This window comes from Oncorhynchus gorbuscha, linkage group LG12 (assembly GCF_021184085.1).
Source record: "Oncorhynchus gorbuscha isolate QuinsamMale2020 ecotype Even-year linkage group LG12, OgorEven_v1.0, whole genome shotgun sequence".
Lineage (NCBI taxonomy): Eukaryota > Metazoa > Chordata > Actinopteri > Salmoniformes > Salmonidae > Oncorhynchus > Oncorhynchus gorbuscha.
In genome coordinates this window covers 85872431-85888174 of record NC_060184.1, presented here as the reverse complement: position 1 = coordinate 85888174, position 15744 = coordinate 85872431, and the positions used below count along the sequence as shown (strand labels likewise).

Below are 15744 nucleotides of genomic sequence, written 5' to 3'. Positions count from 1 at the left end.
TATCCACACATCACTATGTATGGAGAATTATCTACACATTATTTATGGAGAATTATCTACACATCACTATGTATGGAGAATTATCTACACATTATTTATGGAGAATTATCCACACATCACTATGTATGGAGAATTATCTTCACACCACTATGTATGGAGAATTATCTACACATCATTATGTATGGAGAATTATCTACACATCATTATGTATGGAGAATTATCTACACATTATGTTTGGAGAATTATCTAAACATGATTTATGGAGAATTATCTGCACATCACTATGTATGGTGAATTATATACACATCATGAATGTAGGGTAAACGATTCAGCCCATAACAGGGCTCATAGCCCCCCTCCTCCCAGTCCTAGAACAGCCCAGTCCGAGAACAGCCCAGTCCTAGATGTTTGTCCTCATGGTTCCTGTCCCGCCCAGTCCTAGAACAGCCCAGTCCTAAAACAGCCCAGTCCTAAAACAGCCCAGTCCTAAAACAGCCCAGACCTATAACAGCCCGGTCCTAAAACAGCCCGGTCCTAGAACAGCCCGGACCTAGAACAGCCCGGACCTAGAACAGCCCGGACCTAAAACAGCCCGGTCCTAAAACAGCCCGGTCCTATAACAGCCCGGTCCTAAAACAGCCCGGTCCTAGAACAGCCCGGACCTAGAACAGCCCGGTCCTAGAACAGCCCAGACCTAGAACAGCCCAGACCTAGATGTTTGTCCTCATGGTTTCTGTTCCGACCAGTCCTAGAACAGCCCAGTCCTAGATGTTTGTCCTCGTGGTTCCCGGCTCAGAGCAACAGGCTGCACATCTTCTGCAGGTCTAAAGGTCCATTTGGCAGTTGCGTTCTCCGTTCGGTACAAAGTCTCACTGACTGCTGAAGGAAGCAAAAACAAGCACAAGGGAAACATCTAAAACTGCGTTGAATGGACGGAATAGACTGTAAAGGCACTAGATGATCAATTAACTTGAACTAATTAAGTATTTTGTTGAGGCTTTGAAATGTTATTCATAAGTTATTCATTTTCTAAAGGTTTGTAGAGTAAGGAGTTATTTTACACACGCAGATGACCGGGTGACACCTGATAACACTCCTGTGAGTGTGTTATGACAGATTAAACATTAATTTATCTACCCACTAATGCCCTCCTACCAATGGAAAGGTGTTAAACCTCCACTTGACAAACAATCTCCTATCGAACACTTCCAGCCTGTGTGTTGCACCAACACCTGTGACTGAAGATGAGCTCCGGGTTCGGGCAGGTACTGACAGCGGTCGGGGAGTTCGGAACATTCCAGAAGCAAATGTTGGCTGCGATATGCTTCCCGAACATCTTCAACGGGTTCCACATGTTCTGCCAGGTGTTTACGGGGATGAACTTCCCTCATCACTGTAACACAGACTGGATCAGGACGCAGGGACCCAACCTGACCAACGATAGGCTGTTGAACCTCACCCTTCCACCGTTGGACGATGGCCCTGGGTTCCAGTCCTGTGAGATGTACACTCCGGTGGATCTGGACTTGCAGACTATTGAAGTGTATGGGATAAACAGTACCATCTCCTGCAGGGATGGATGGAAGTATGAGGCTCCCCATGGGACCACCAGCCTGGTGACTGAGGTAGGGTCGTAGGATAGGGCAGTTGGGGCAGACAATGGGTCAGTAGAGATACTAAATATCTGTTGAGCCTGCAGTCTGATGCCCTAGTTTGAGTAAATCAAATGATGCCACACTACCTCTCTTATTCCACTACCAGTGATCTGGTGATGCCACACTACCTCTCTTATTCTGTCAAACAGACAGACACACAGACACACAGACACACAGACACACAGACAGACAGACAGACAGACAGACAGACAGACAGACAGACAGACAGACAGACAGACAGACAGACAGACAGACAGACAGACAGACAGACAGACAGACAGACAGACAGACTGCACTGGACTCAGTGGGCTGTTTCCTTAATGATGTTAGACTTGGCAGCTGTTTCCATAATGATGTTAGACTTGGCAGCTGTTTCCTTAATGATGTCAGACTTGGTAGCTGTTTCCATAATGATGTTAGACTTGGCAGCTGTTTCCATAATGATGTTAGACTTGGCAGCTGTTTCCATAATGATGTTAGACTTGGCAGCTGTTTCCATAATGATGTTAGACTTGGCAGCTGTTTCCTTAATGATGTTAGACTTGGCAGCTGTTTCCATAATGATTTTAGACTTGGCAGCTGTTTCCATAATGATGTTAGACTTGGCAGCTGTTTCCATAATGATTTTAGACTTGGCAGCTGTTTCCTTAATGATGTCAGACTTGGCAGCTGTTTCCATAATGATGTTAGACTTGGCAGCTGTTTCCATAATGATGTTAGACTTGGCAGCTGTTTCCATAATGATGTTAGACTTGGCAGCTGTTTCCTTAATGATTTTAGACTTGGCAGCTGTTTCCATAATGATGTTAGACTTGGCAGCTGTTTCCTTAATGATGTCAGACTTGGCAGCTGTTTCCATAATGATGTTAGACTTGGCTGCTGTTTCCATAATGATTTTAGACTTGGCAGCTGTTTCCTTAATGATGTCAGACTTGGCAGCTGTTTTCATAATGATGTTAGATTTGGCAGCTGTTTTCATAATGATGTTAGACTTGGCAGCTGTTTCCATAATGATGTTAGACTTGGCTGCTGTTTCCATAATGATTTTAGACTTGGCAGCTGTTTCCTTAATGATGTCAGACTTGGCAGCTGTTTTCATAATGATGTTAGATTTGGCAGCTGTTTTCATAATGATGTTAGACTTGGCAGCTGTTTCCATAATGATGTTAGACTTGGCAGCTGTTTCCATAATGATGTCAGACTTGGCAGCTGTTTCCATAATGATGTTAGATTTGGCAGCTGTTTCTTTAGTGATGGCAGCCAACCATCTGTTTTCGTGTCTCTGTCAGACCAAAATCATGATCATAAATCAGTGTTCCTCCCAATCAGACTGTGTGTCTTGTCCGTTACTCAGTCAGCACTGTATAGTTGATTAATAACAGAACGACTGGGCCAGCATGTACTGTCTAGACTACATGTACTGTCTAGACTACATGTACTGTCTAGACTACATGTACTGTCTAGACTACATGTACAGTCTAGACTACATGTACTGTACTGTATAGACTACATGTACTGTCTAGACTACATGTACTGTCTAGACTACATGTACTGTACTGTATAGACTACATGTACTGTACTGCATAGACTACATGTACTGTCTAGACTACATGTACTGTATAGACTACATGTACTGTCTAGACTACATGTACTGTGTAGAGCAGGCTGTACTGTCTAGACTACATGTACTGTCTAGACTACATGTACTGTGTAGGGCAGGCTGTACTGTCTAGACTACATGTACTGTGTAGGGCAGGCTGTACTGTATAGACTACATGTACTGTCTAGACTACATGTACTGTCTAGACTACATGTACTGTCTAGACTACATGTACTGTGTAGGGCAGGCTGTACTGTCTAGACTACATGTACTGTATAGACTACATGTACTGTCTAGACTACATGTACTGTCTAGACTACATGTACTGTGTAGGGCAGGCTGTACTGTCTAGACTACATGTACTGTGTAGAGCAGGCTGTACTGTCTAGACTACATGTACTGTACTGTATAGACTACATGTACTGTCTAGACTACATGTACTGTCTAGACTACATGTACTGTACTGTATAGACTACATGTACTCTCTAGACTACATGTACTGTGTAGGGCAGGCTGTACTGTCTAGACTACATGTACTGTGTAGAGCAGGCTGTACTGTATAGACTACATGTACTGTCTAGACTACATGTACTGTCTAGACTACATGTACTGTGTAGGGCAGGCTGTACTGTCTAGACTACATGCACTGTCTAGACTACATGTACTGTGTAGGGCAGGCTGTACTGTCTAGACTACATGTACTGTATAGACTACATGTACTGTCTAGACTACATGTACTGTATAGACTACATGTACTGTCTAGACTACATTTACTGTGTAGGGCAGGCTGTACTGTCTAGACTACATGTACTGTATAGACTACATGTACTGTCTAGACTACATGTACTGTCTAGACTACATGTACTGTGTAGGGCAGGCTGTACTGTCTAGACTACATGTACTGTATAGACTACATGTACTGTCTAGACTACATGTACTGTCTAGACTACATGTACTGTGTAGACTACATGTACTGTGTAGGGCAGGCTGTACTGTCTAGACTACATGTACTGTCTAGACTACATGTACTGTCTAGACTACATGTACTGTATAGACTACATGTACTGTCTAGACTACATGTACTGTGTAGGGCAGGCTGTACTGTCTAGACTACATGTACTGTATAGACTACATGTACTGTCTAGACTACATGTACTGTCTAGACTACATGTACTGTGTAGACTACATGTACTGTGTAGGGCAGGCTGTACTGTCTAGACTACATGTACTGTCTAGACTACATGTACTGTGTAGGGCAGGCTGTACTGTCATACCTTAAGGGAAGATTTTGGCAGTTGCTCTATGGTTAGTGAGAAAGTCCATATTGCAAATGTACGGTCCCTTACTAGACGTCCGAAATCGTTTGTAAAATTTGCGGATGGCGTCGGGCCGAGCGGCAGGGCCGGACCTACCGGGAAGTCATCAAATGAACTTTGTCGGACATTCGGTTTCCGTTTTACAAAAATAATAAGATTTAGGTCATTTTGCCGCTGTCCTGGAAATTCCCACAAGAGGGCATAAGCAATCATATTGGTATTGGACAAAACATCATGATTCACAACGGGGCCTTATCTCGAAAACTGAAAATATTTCGAAGCCGAAACTCGGTGAGCGTAGGGGCGGCATAATGGGCAGTTGGCCCCGAACAAGATGGCGTCTAGGCCTCAACGGTTTTTGAGTTATGGCCATTTATCTGGGATTAAAGGTCCAAAATGAAAATAGAGAAATTATTTTTCCACTTCACGTCAAAGTCAAGGAGCCTCCGGTGTCAATGAAAAAAGAACCAGCCATTTATCTATCGTCATTTAAGAGAAATCGTACAACGACAAATTCGTGATGTTCACGGATAGGTTTTTTTTTCAACAGTTACAGATCCAGTTGCAGGGTGTTCTTACGAATCTTTTTAAAGTGTGCTGCGGAGCTCTGCGAGATTTCTGTGATTTTCTATGATTTTCTGAAATAACACACACTCACTAAACCCTCCGTAAAAAACTCAGTTCTTAACGTAAAGACTTAAAACTCAGGATTCTGTAAAGGCATACCCCAATCAGGATATGAGTTTATTTATAGCTTCCTGTGCCAACCGGAAGTGCCTTAAATGGTGTCACAGTGGCAGTTTCCAAGGGTTAAAAAGGTCAGATCTTTTCAAAACTTCATATGTGTGATTAGGCAACCCCCATAAACTGTAAGTCAGTCATTTTTCCCAACAGATGTCAAAGAAAAGCTCTCTCTCACACACACACACACACACACAGAAACACAAACACAGCAAGTATGGAGTGACAAAGTGCGGTGCTTAAAGACACACAAAGCCTACAATGGCATTTCCATATTCTCTAGGCCGTGCCGAGTTCAACAAGATGCCCCGCTTGACCGTAGCTCGCTCGGTCTAAGCACAGCGACCATTAGAAAAGTAGGCCCAAAATGAAGGCTGGCCCTCAATGTCATTTGCTTTTGGGTGACAGTGAGAGAACCGTTAGGGTGAGAAGCACAATTCGACCTCAGGTACGTTCCTAAGGTCCTCCTGATCCGTGCAAGCCTAACCTTGACCCTGTGGCATTAACCCTTACCAGTTAAAAGAAGGTGTTTACATCAAAGAGTTTGCATTGACTTCTCTCCCCATAGGAATACATTGCCTGCACCTCTAAATTCAACCTGAAGCCTATATGGGTTATGTATGCCTAATGAACCTGTCTTCTATGACAGTCCATCAGACCACTATGAGGTCTACCTGTGTCGATTCTAAGCTTCCTGGAGCAAACGGAAGTGGTTAAATTGACCCAAAAGGTTTTTTGATGTACATAACCTTCAAAGGTGAAAATGACTACATTCAACCCTGTGTAGATCGTAGATCAGTCAATTCTTAACTTAAAGACTTATAGAACTTCCGCAGTCAACAACCCGGTCGCATTCCGCTTCGCTCCACAGGTAGTATCACATTTTCATTTCATTTCATTACAGTACAACGGTTTGATTTGTTTGATCGTAGCTAGCTACACAGCTAGCTACATAGCCGTCTTTGTATCAAAGATAATTGTGTAGTCTAGAGCGATTTTCTAGGTTAGCTAGCCAGCTATTGTCGTTCTTTTAACGCAACATAACGTAATCAACACTGCTAGCTAGCCAGCTAGCCCCCGAATAGCAGCACTGTAGAAACTATTACACTCAACGGAACGACTTGATTAGTGTAGTGTCAACAACGCAGCCACTGCCAGCTAGCCTACTTCAGCAGGACTGTATCATTTTAATCATTTTAGTCAATAAGATTCTTGCTACGTAAGCTTAACTTTCTGAACATTCGAGACGTGTAGTCCACTTGTCATTCCAATCTCCTTTGCATTAGCGTAGCCTCTTCTGTAGCCTGTCAACTATGTGTCTGTCTATCCCTGTTCTCTCCTCTCTGCACAGACCATACAAACGCTCCACACCGCGTGGCCGCGGCCACCCTAATCTGGTGGTCCCAGCGCGCACGACCCACGTGGAGTTCCAGGTCTCCGGTAGCCTCTGGAACTGCCGATCTGCAGCCAACAAGGCAGAGTTCATCTCAGCCTATGCCTCCCTCCAGTCCCTCGACTTCTTGGCACTGACGGAAACATGGATCACCACAGACAACACTGCTACTCCTACTGCTCTCTCTTCGTCCGCCCACGTGTTCTCGCACACCCCGAGAGCTTCTGGTCAGCGGGGTGGTGGCACCGGGATCCTCATCTCTCCCAAGTGGTCATTCTCTCTTTCTCCCCTTACCCATCTGTCTATCGCCTCCTTTGAATTCCATGCTGTCACAGTTACCAGCCCTTTCAAGCTTAACATCCTTATCATTTATCGCCCTCCAGGTTCCCTCGGAGAGTTCATCAATGAGCTTGATGCCTTGATAAGCTCCTTTCCTGAGGACGGCTCACCTCACAGTTCTGGGCGACTTTAACCTCCCCACGTCTACCTTTGACTCATTCCTCTCTGCCTCCTTCTTTCCACTCCTCTCCTCTTTTGACCTCACCCTCTCACCTTCCCCCCCTACTCACAAGGCAGGCAATACGCTCAACCTCATCTTTACTAGATGCTGTTCTTCCACTAACCTCATTGCAACTCTCCTCCAAGTCTCCGACCACTACCTTGTATCCTTTTCCCTCTCGCTCTCATCCAACACCTCCCACACTGCCCCTACTCGGATGGTATCGCGCCGTCCCAACCTTCGCTCTCTCTCCCCCGCTACTCTCTCCTCTTCCATCCTATCATCTCTTCCCTCTGCTCAAACCTTCTCCAACCTATCTCCTGATTCTGCCTCCTCAACTCTCCTCTCCTCCCTTTCTGCATCCTTTGACTCTCTATGTCCCCTATCCTCCAGGCCGGCTCGGTCCTCCCCTCCCGCTCCGTGGCTCGACGACTCATTGCGAGCTCACAGAACAGGGCTCCGGGCAGCCGAGCGGAAATGGAGGAAAACTCGCCTCCCTGCGGACCTGGCATCCTTTCACTCCCTCCTCTCTACATTTTCCTCCTCTGTCTCTGCTGCTAAAGCCACTTTCTACCACTCTAAATTCCAAGCATCTGCCTCTAACCCTAGGAAGCTTTTTGCCACCTTCTCCTCCCTCCTGAATCCCCCCCCCTCCTCCCTCTCTACAGATGACTTCGTCAACCATTTTGAAAAGAAGGTCGACGACATCCGATCCTCGTTTGCTAAGTCAAATGACACCGCTGGTTCAGCTCACACTGCCCTACCCTGTACTCTGACCTCTTTCTCCCCTCTCTCTCCAGATGAAATCTCGCGTCTTGTGACGGCCGGCCGCCCAACAACCTGCCCGCTTGACCCTATCCCCTCCTTTCTTCTCCAGACCATTTCCGGAGACCTTCTCCCTTACCTCACCTCGCTCATCAACTCATCCCTGACCGCTGGCTACGTCCCTTCCGTCTTCAAGAGAGCGAGAGTTGCACCCCTTCTGAAAAAACCTACACTCGATCCCTCCGATGTCAACAACTACAGACCAGTATCTCTTCTTTCTTTTCTCTCCAAAACTCTTGAACGTGCCGTCCTTGGCCAGCTCTCCCGCTATCTCTCTCAGAATGACCTTCTTGATCCAAATCAGTCAGGTTTCAAGACTAGTCATTCAACTGAGACTGCTCTTCTCTGTATCACGGAGGCGCTCCGCACTGCTAAAGCTAACTCTCTCTCCTCAGCTCTCATCCTTCTAGACCTATCGGCTGCCTTCGATACTGTGAACCATCAGATCCTCCTCTCCACCCTCTCCGAGTTGGGCATCTCCGGCGCGGCCCACGCTTGGATTGCGTCCTACCTGACAGGTCGCTCCTACCAGGTGGCGTGGCGAGAATCTGTCTCCTCACCACGCGCTCTCACCACTGGTGTCCCCCAGGGCTCTGTTCTAGGCCCTCTCCTATTCTCGCTATACACCAAGTCACTTGGCTCTGTCATAACCTCACATGGTCTCTCCTATCATTGCTATGCAGACGACACACAATTAATCTTCTCCTTTCCCCCTTCTGATGATCAGGTGGCGAATCGCATCTCTGCATGTCTGGCAGACATATCAGTGTGGATGATGGATCACCACCTCAAGCTGAACCTCGGCAAGACAGAGCTGCTCTTCCTCCCGGGGAAGGACTGCCCGTTCCATGATCTCGCCATCACGGTTGACAACTCCATTGTGTCCTCCTCCCAGAGCGCTAAGAACCTTGGCGTGATCCTGGACAACACCCTGTCGTTCTCAACTAACATCAAGGCGGTGGCCCGTTCCTGTAGGTTCATGCTCTACAACATCCGCAGAGTACGACCCTGCCTCACACAGGAAGCGGCGCAGGTCCTAATCCAGGCACTTGTCATCTCCCGTCTGGATTACTGCAACTCGCTGTTGGCTGGGCTCCCTGCCTGTGCCATTAAACCCCTACAACTCATCCAGAACGCCGCAGCCCGTCTGGTGTTCAACCTTCCCAAGTTCTCTCACATCACCCCGCTCCTCCGCTCTCTCCACTGGCTTCCAGTTGAAGCTCGCATCCGCTACAAGACCATGGTGCTTGCCTACGGAGCTGTGAGGGGAACGGCACCTCAGTACCTCCAGGCTCTGATCAGGCCCTACACCCAAACAAGGGCACTGCGTTCATCCACCTCTGGCCTGCTCGCCTCCCTACCACTGAAGAAGTACAGTTCCCGCTCAGCCCAGTCAAAACTGTTTGCCGCTCTGGCCCCCCAATGGTGGAACAAACTCCCTCACGACGCCAGGACAGCGGAGTCAATCACCACCTTCCGGAGACACCTGAAACCCCACCTCTTTAAGGAATACCTAGGATAGGATAAAGTAATCCTTCTCACCCCCCCTCCTTAAAAGATTTAGATGCACTATTGTAAAGTGGCTGTTCCACTGGATGTCATAAGGTGAATGCACCAATTTGTAAGTCGCTCTGGATAAGAGCGTCTGCTAAATGACTTAAATGTAAATGTAAATGTAAAACTCAGGATTCTGTAAGGTTCTATGTCAATAAAGACATGTGTTTACTTATAGCTTCCTGTGCCAACCGGAAGTGACTTTAATTGGGCCACACTGTCTGTTTTGAAGGGTTAAAAAAGTCACATTTTTTAAAACTTCATATGTGTGACTAGATAACCCTCCTGAACTGTAAATCAGTCATTTCTCCCAACAGATGTCAAAGAAAAGCTCTCACACACACACACAGCAAGGATGGAGTGAAAAAGTGCGTTGCTGAAAGACACAGAGAGCATGCAAGGCATAAACATAATCTCTAGGCCGTGCCGAGTTCAACGAGATATCCCGCTTGACCGTAGCTCGCTCGGTCTAAGCGCAGCGACCATTAGAAAAGTAGGCCCAAAATTAAGCCTGCCCCACAACGTCATTTGCTTTTGGGTGACAGTGAGAGAACCGTTAGGGTGAGAAGCACAATTCGACCTCAGGTATGTTCCTAAGGTCCTTCCGATCTGTGCAAGCCTAACCTTGAACGTGTGGCTTTAACCCTTAATAGTTAAAAGAACCTTGAACGTGTGGCTTTAACCCTTAATAGTTAAAAGAAGGTGTTTACTTCAAAGAGTTTGCATTGACTTCTCTCCCCATAGGAATACATTGCCTGCACCCCTAAATTCAACCTGAAGCCTATGTGGGTTATGAATGTCATATGAACCTGTCTTCGATGACAGTCCATCAGGCCACTATGAGGTCTACCTGTGTTGATTCTAAGCTTCCTGGACCAACCGGAAGTGGTTAAAATCACCCTAAAAGTGTTTATCCATACCCTGCCTGCAGTTTGATAGACATAGTGCATTCAACCCTGTGTAAATCAGTCAATTCTTAATGTAAGGACTTAAAACTCAGGATTCTGTAAAAGCATACCCCAGTGAGGATATGTGTTGACTTATAGCGTCCTGTGCCAACCGGAAGTGCCATAATTGGTGTCTCTTGGCCTGTTTCGAGGGGTTAAAAAAGTCAGATCTTTCCAAAACTTCATATGTGTGATTAGACAACCCCCATGAACTGTAAATCAGTCATTTTTCCCATAAAATTTCAAGGGAAAACTAAATCACACAGACACACAACTTGGAAGTAGGGACCCATTGGGGTGCGTAGAGACATACACTGCCTGCATTAGTTAACCTTGTTGGAACTTTTAAATAACTGTCAGACCTAGAGTTCCGAAACTTTAGAATCCTGTTCTAGACCTCAGGTCGATAGTGCGTGGTGAGGTACGTGGCTCTACGGTTCTCGGACCGAGAAACAGTACATTTGCAATGACTTCAATTCATTTTGACCATTACGAAAATGGCGACATTTAGAAATGTCTCAGAGACACAAGACTAGGTGAATTGCGACCGTCTCGGCCCATATAGACAGACCCCAACATTTCTGTCCGAGAGCTCATTCAAGGACCCCGTAGCAAGTCATGGGAAAAAAGTGAATTTTCAGCACCAATTAGGGTTTTGCTCGGACACCAAATGACCGATCGAGCCGAAACTTGGGATTCGGGGTCGCCTCAACTAGGCCTACACATAACATAAGAAATGGACCCGCAGCTAGAACGTAACTATGTGTTTTATGTTTTTTTAATGGTTTGAACCAAAGGCGTTGTGAATTTTGGGCCTGCTCTGAAGTATGTGATAGTTGGCTACTAAACGAGTTGGAAAAAGTGGGTTTAGTGTCAGTTTGTTTCAGTTTGGTGTCAGAATGATATCTAATTGACTGATGGACAGTGACTTGCTGGTGACTCTTGTCCATTTGCAATATGTTTAAATAGTGAGGTACCATCACCAAAAGTGACATTCTGAAATCAACCCTTATGAGCCATTGAGATGAACCAGAATCACTGCCCAGCCATCCCGAGTTCAACGGGCCAGTCAATTTCACATTTCTGCAGGATTTTTATACCATGACAAATTCGTGATGGTACCTGCCCATTGAACCATACTGCAAATGCAAAGTGAGAAAACATAAACAAATGGACATGATGAAATCAACACAACGAGTGATGGAAAGGTACAACTCTCACTGCTCGGCCATCCTGTGTTCATCAGGCCAGTCAATTTCGCATTTTTGAGCATGTCAAATTTCATATGGTAAATGCCCATTGAACCATATTGCAAATGCACGTGCATTTGCAATATGATTCCATAGTGAAAAAACATCACCATATGGACATGATGAAATCAACACAACGAGTGATGGAAAGGAACAACTATCACTGCCCGGCCATCCCGAGTTCATCAGGCCAGTCAATTTTGCATTTCTGCAGGATTTTTGAGCATGTCAAATTTCTTATGGCATTTGACCCCCCAAAAAATTCCTTATGCACAAGTAAAAAAAAAAAAATTATGATAATAAAATACGACTAAAGTATGTTGATACAGTTCTTACACATGTGTAATTGGCAAAAAAAATTCGAAAGAATTTCGAAAAACGGTCCAGAAAGCACTTTTTAAGGGGTGGTAAGTTTTTGACAAAAAAAAATCATTTTTTCAAAATTTTGCTTTTGGACGTTGACTTGGGTTACATTTCCAATATGAAAAACCACGGTGGAGCGGATTCGCCACCTGTTGAATTTTTTAAGTGTTACAACTGGCAATTGCCATATGGCATTTGCAATACACTTTGCATGAATCAACGCCGAATTGGGTGGTATTGGACAATGTGTATATGGTTTGTCCGATGCCAATGACTTCTCATTCATTTTTGTCCAATACAGGGGGGTCTTCCCTTACTAGATGACATGTACTGTGTAGGGCAGGCTGTACTGTATAGACTACATGTACTGTCTAGACTACATGTACTGTCTAGACTACATGTACTGTCTAGACTATATGTACTGTGTAGGGCAGGCTGTACTGTCTAGACTATATGTACTGTGTAGGGCAGGCTGTACTGTCTAGACTATATGTACTGTGTAGGGCAGGCTGTACTGTCTAGACTACATGTACTGTATAGACTACATGTACTGTATGTACTGTATAGACTACATGTACTGTATAGACTACATGTACTGTATAGACTACATGTACTGTGTAGAGCAGGCTGTCTAGACTACATGTCCTGTGTTAGGCAGGCTGTACTGTCTAGACTATATGTACTGTAAAGACTACATGTACTGTGTAGACTACATGTACTGTCTAGACTACATGTACTGTCTAGACTACATGTACTGTCTAGACTACATGTACTGTGTAGAGCAGGCTGTACTGTCTAGACTGCATGTACTGTCTAGACTACATGTACTGTCTAGACTACATGTACTGTCTAGACTACATGTACTGTGTAGAGCAGGCTGTACTGTCTAGACTACATGTACTGTCTAGACTACATGTACTGTGTAGAGCAGGCTGTACTGTCTAGACTGCATGTACTGTGTAGGGCAGGCTGTACTGTCTAGACTACATGTACTGTCTAGACTACATGTACTGTGTAGAGCAGGCTGTACTGTCTAGACTGCATGTACTGTGTAGGGCAGGCTGTACTGTCTAGACTACATTTACTGTCTAGACTACATGTACTGTGTAGGGCAGGCTGTCTAGACTACATGTACTGTCTAGACTACATGTACTTTCTAGACTACATGTACTGTGTAGACTACATGTACTGTGTAGAGCAGGCTGCACTGTCTAGACTACATGTACTGTGTAGGGCAGGCTGTACTGTCTAGACTACATGTACTGTGTAGACTACATGTACTGTGTAGACTACATGTACTGTGTAGGGCAGGCTGTACTGTCTAGACTACATGTACTGTCTAGACTACATGTACTGTGTAGGGCAGGCTGTACTGTCTAGACTACATGTACTGTGTAGGGCAGGCTGTACTGTATAGACTACATGTACTGTGTAGGGCAGGCTGTACTGTATAGACTACATGTACTGTCTAGACTACATGTACTGTCTAGACTACATGTACTGTCTAGACTACATGTACTGTGTAGGGCAGGCTGTACTGTCTAGACTACATGTACTGTACTGTATAGACTACATGTACTGTCTAGACTACATGTACTGTATAGACTACATGTACTGTATAGACTACATGTACTGTATAGACTACATGTACTGTATGTACTGTATAGACTACATGTACTGTATAGACTACATGTACTGTATAGACTACATGTACTGTGTAGAGCAGGCTGTCTAGACTACATGTCCTGTGTTAGGCAGGCTGTACTGTCTAGACTATATGTACTGTAAAGACTACATGTACTGTGTAGACTACATGTACTGTCTAGACTACATGTACTGTCTAGACTACATGTACTGTCTAGACTACATGTACTGTGTAGAGCAGGCTGTACTGTCTAGACTGCATGTACTGTCTAGACTACATGTACTGTCTAGACTACATGTACTGTGTAGAGCAGGCTGTACTGTCTAGACTACATGTACTGTCTAGACTACATGTACTGTGTAGAGCAGGCTGTACTGTCTAGACTGCATGTACTGTGTAGGGCAGGCTGTACTGTCTAGACTACATGTACTGTCTAGACTACATGTACTGTGTAGAGCAGGCTGTACTGTCTAGACTGCATGTACTGTGTAGGGCAGGCTGTACTGTCTAGACTACATTTACTGTCTAGACTACATGTACTGTGTAGGGCAGGCTGTCTAGACTACATGTACTGTCTAGACTACATGTACTTTCTAGACTACATGTACTGTGTAGGGCAGGCTGTCTAGACTACATGTACTGTCTAGACTACATGTACTGTGTAGGGCAGGCTGTACTGTCTAGACTACATGTACTGTCTAGACTACATGTACTGTGTAGAGCAGGCTGCACTGTCTAGACTACATGTACTGTGTAGGGCAGGCTGCACTGTCTAGACTACATGTACTGTGTAGAGCAGGCTGTACTGTCTAGACTACATGTACTGTGTAGGGCAGGCTGTACTGTCTAGACTACATGTACTGTCTAGACTACATGTACTGTGTAGGGCAGGCTGTACTGTCTAGACTACATGTACTGTGTAGGGCAGGCTGTACTGTATAGACTACATGTACTGTGTAGGGCAGGCTGTACTGTATAGACTACATGTACTGTCTAGACTACATGTACTGTCTAGACTACATGTACTGTCTAGACTACATGTACTGTGTAGGGCAGGCTGTACTGTCTAGACTACATGTACTGTACTGTATAGACTACATGTACTGTCTAGACTACATGTACTGTCTAGACTACATGTACTGTCTAGACTACATGTACTGTCTAGACTATATGTACTGTGTAGGGCAGGCTGTACTGTCTAGACTATATGTACTGTGTAGGGCAGGCTGTACTGTCTAGACTACATGTACTGTATAGACTACATGTACTGTATAGACTACATGTACTGTATGTACTGTATAGACTACATGTACTGTATAGACTACATGTACTGTATAGACTACATGTACTGTGTAGAGCAGGCTGTCTAGACTACATGTCCTGTGTTAGGCAGGCTGTACTGTCTAGACTATATGTACTGTAAAGACTACATGTACTGTGTAGACTACATGTACTGTCTAGACTACATGTACTGTCTAGACTACATGTACTGTCTAGACTGCATGTACTGTGTAGAGCAGGCTGTACTGTCTAGACTGCATGTACTGTCTAGACTACATGTACTGTCTAGACTACATGTACTGTGTAGAGCAGGCTGTACTGTCTAGACTACATGTACTGTCTAGACTACATGTACTGTGTAGACCAGGCTGTACTGTCTAGACTGCATGTACTGTGTAGGGCAGGCTGTACTGTCTAGACTACATGTACTGTCTAGACTACATGTACTGTGTAGAGTAGGCTGTACTGTCTAGACTGCATGTAATGTGTAGGGCAGGCTGTACTGTCTAGACTACATGTACTGTCTAGACTACATGTACTGTGTAGAGCAGGCTGTACTGTCTAGACTGCATGTACTGTGTAGGGCAGGCTGTACTGTCTAGACTACATTTACTGTCTAGACTACATGTACTGTGTAGGGCAGGCTGTCTAGACTACATGTACTGTCTAGACTAC

General features: G+C 45.0%; 1 protein-coding gene across 1 annotated transcript in view; it reads left to right on the top strand.

The window, feature by feature from the left end:
* Window positions 1-893: 893 nt before the first annotated feature.
* LOC123990438 (solute carrier family 22 member 13-like) overlaps window positions 894-15744 on the top strand; it is a 60638-nt gene continuing 45787 nt past the window's right edge. Inside the window, exon 1 of the mRNA XM_046290977.1 lies at window positions 894-1625. Within this exon, the coding sequence (XP_046146933.1) occupies window positions 1245-1625 (381 nt within the window). The 5' untranslated portion in view covers window positions 894-1244. The remainder of the gene's footprint in view (window positions 1626-15744) is intronic.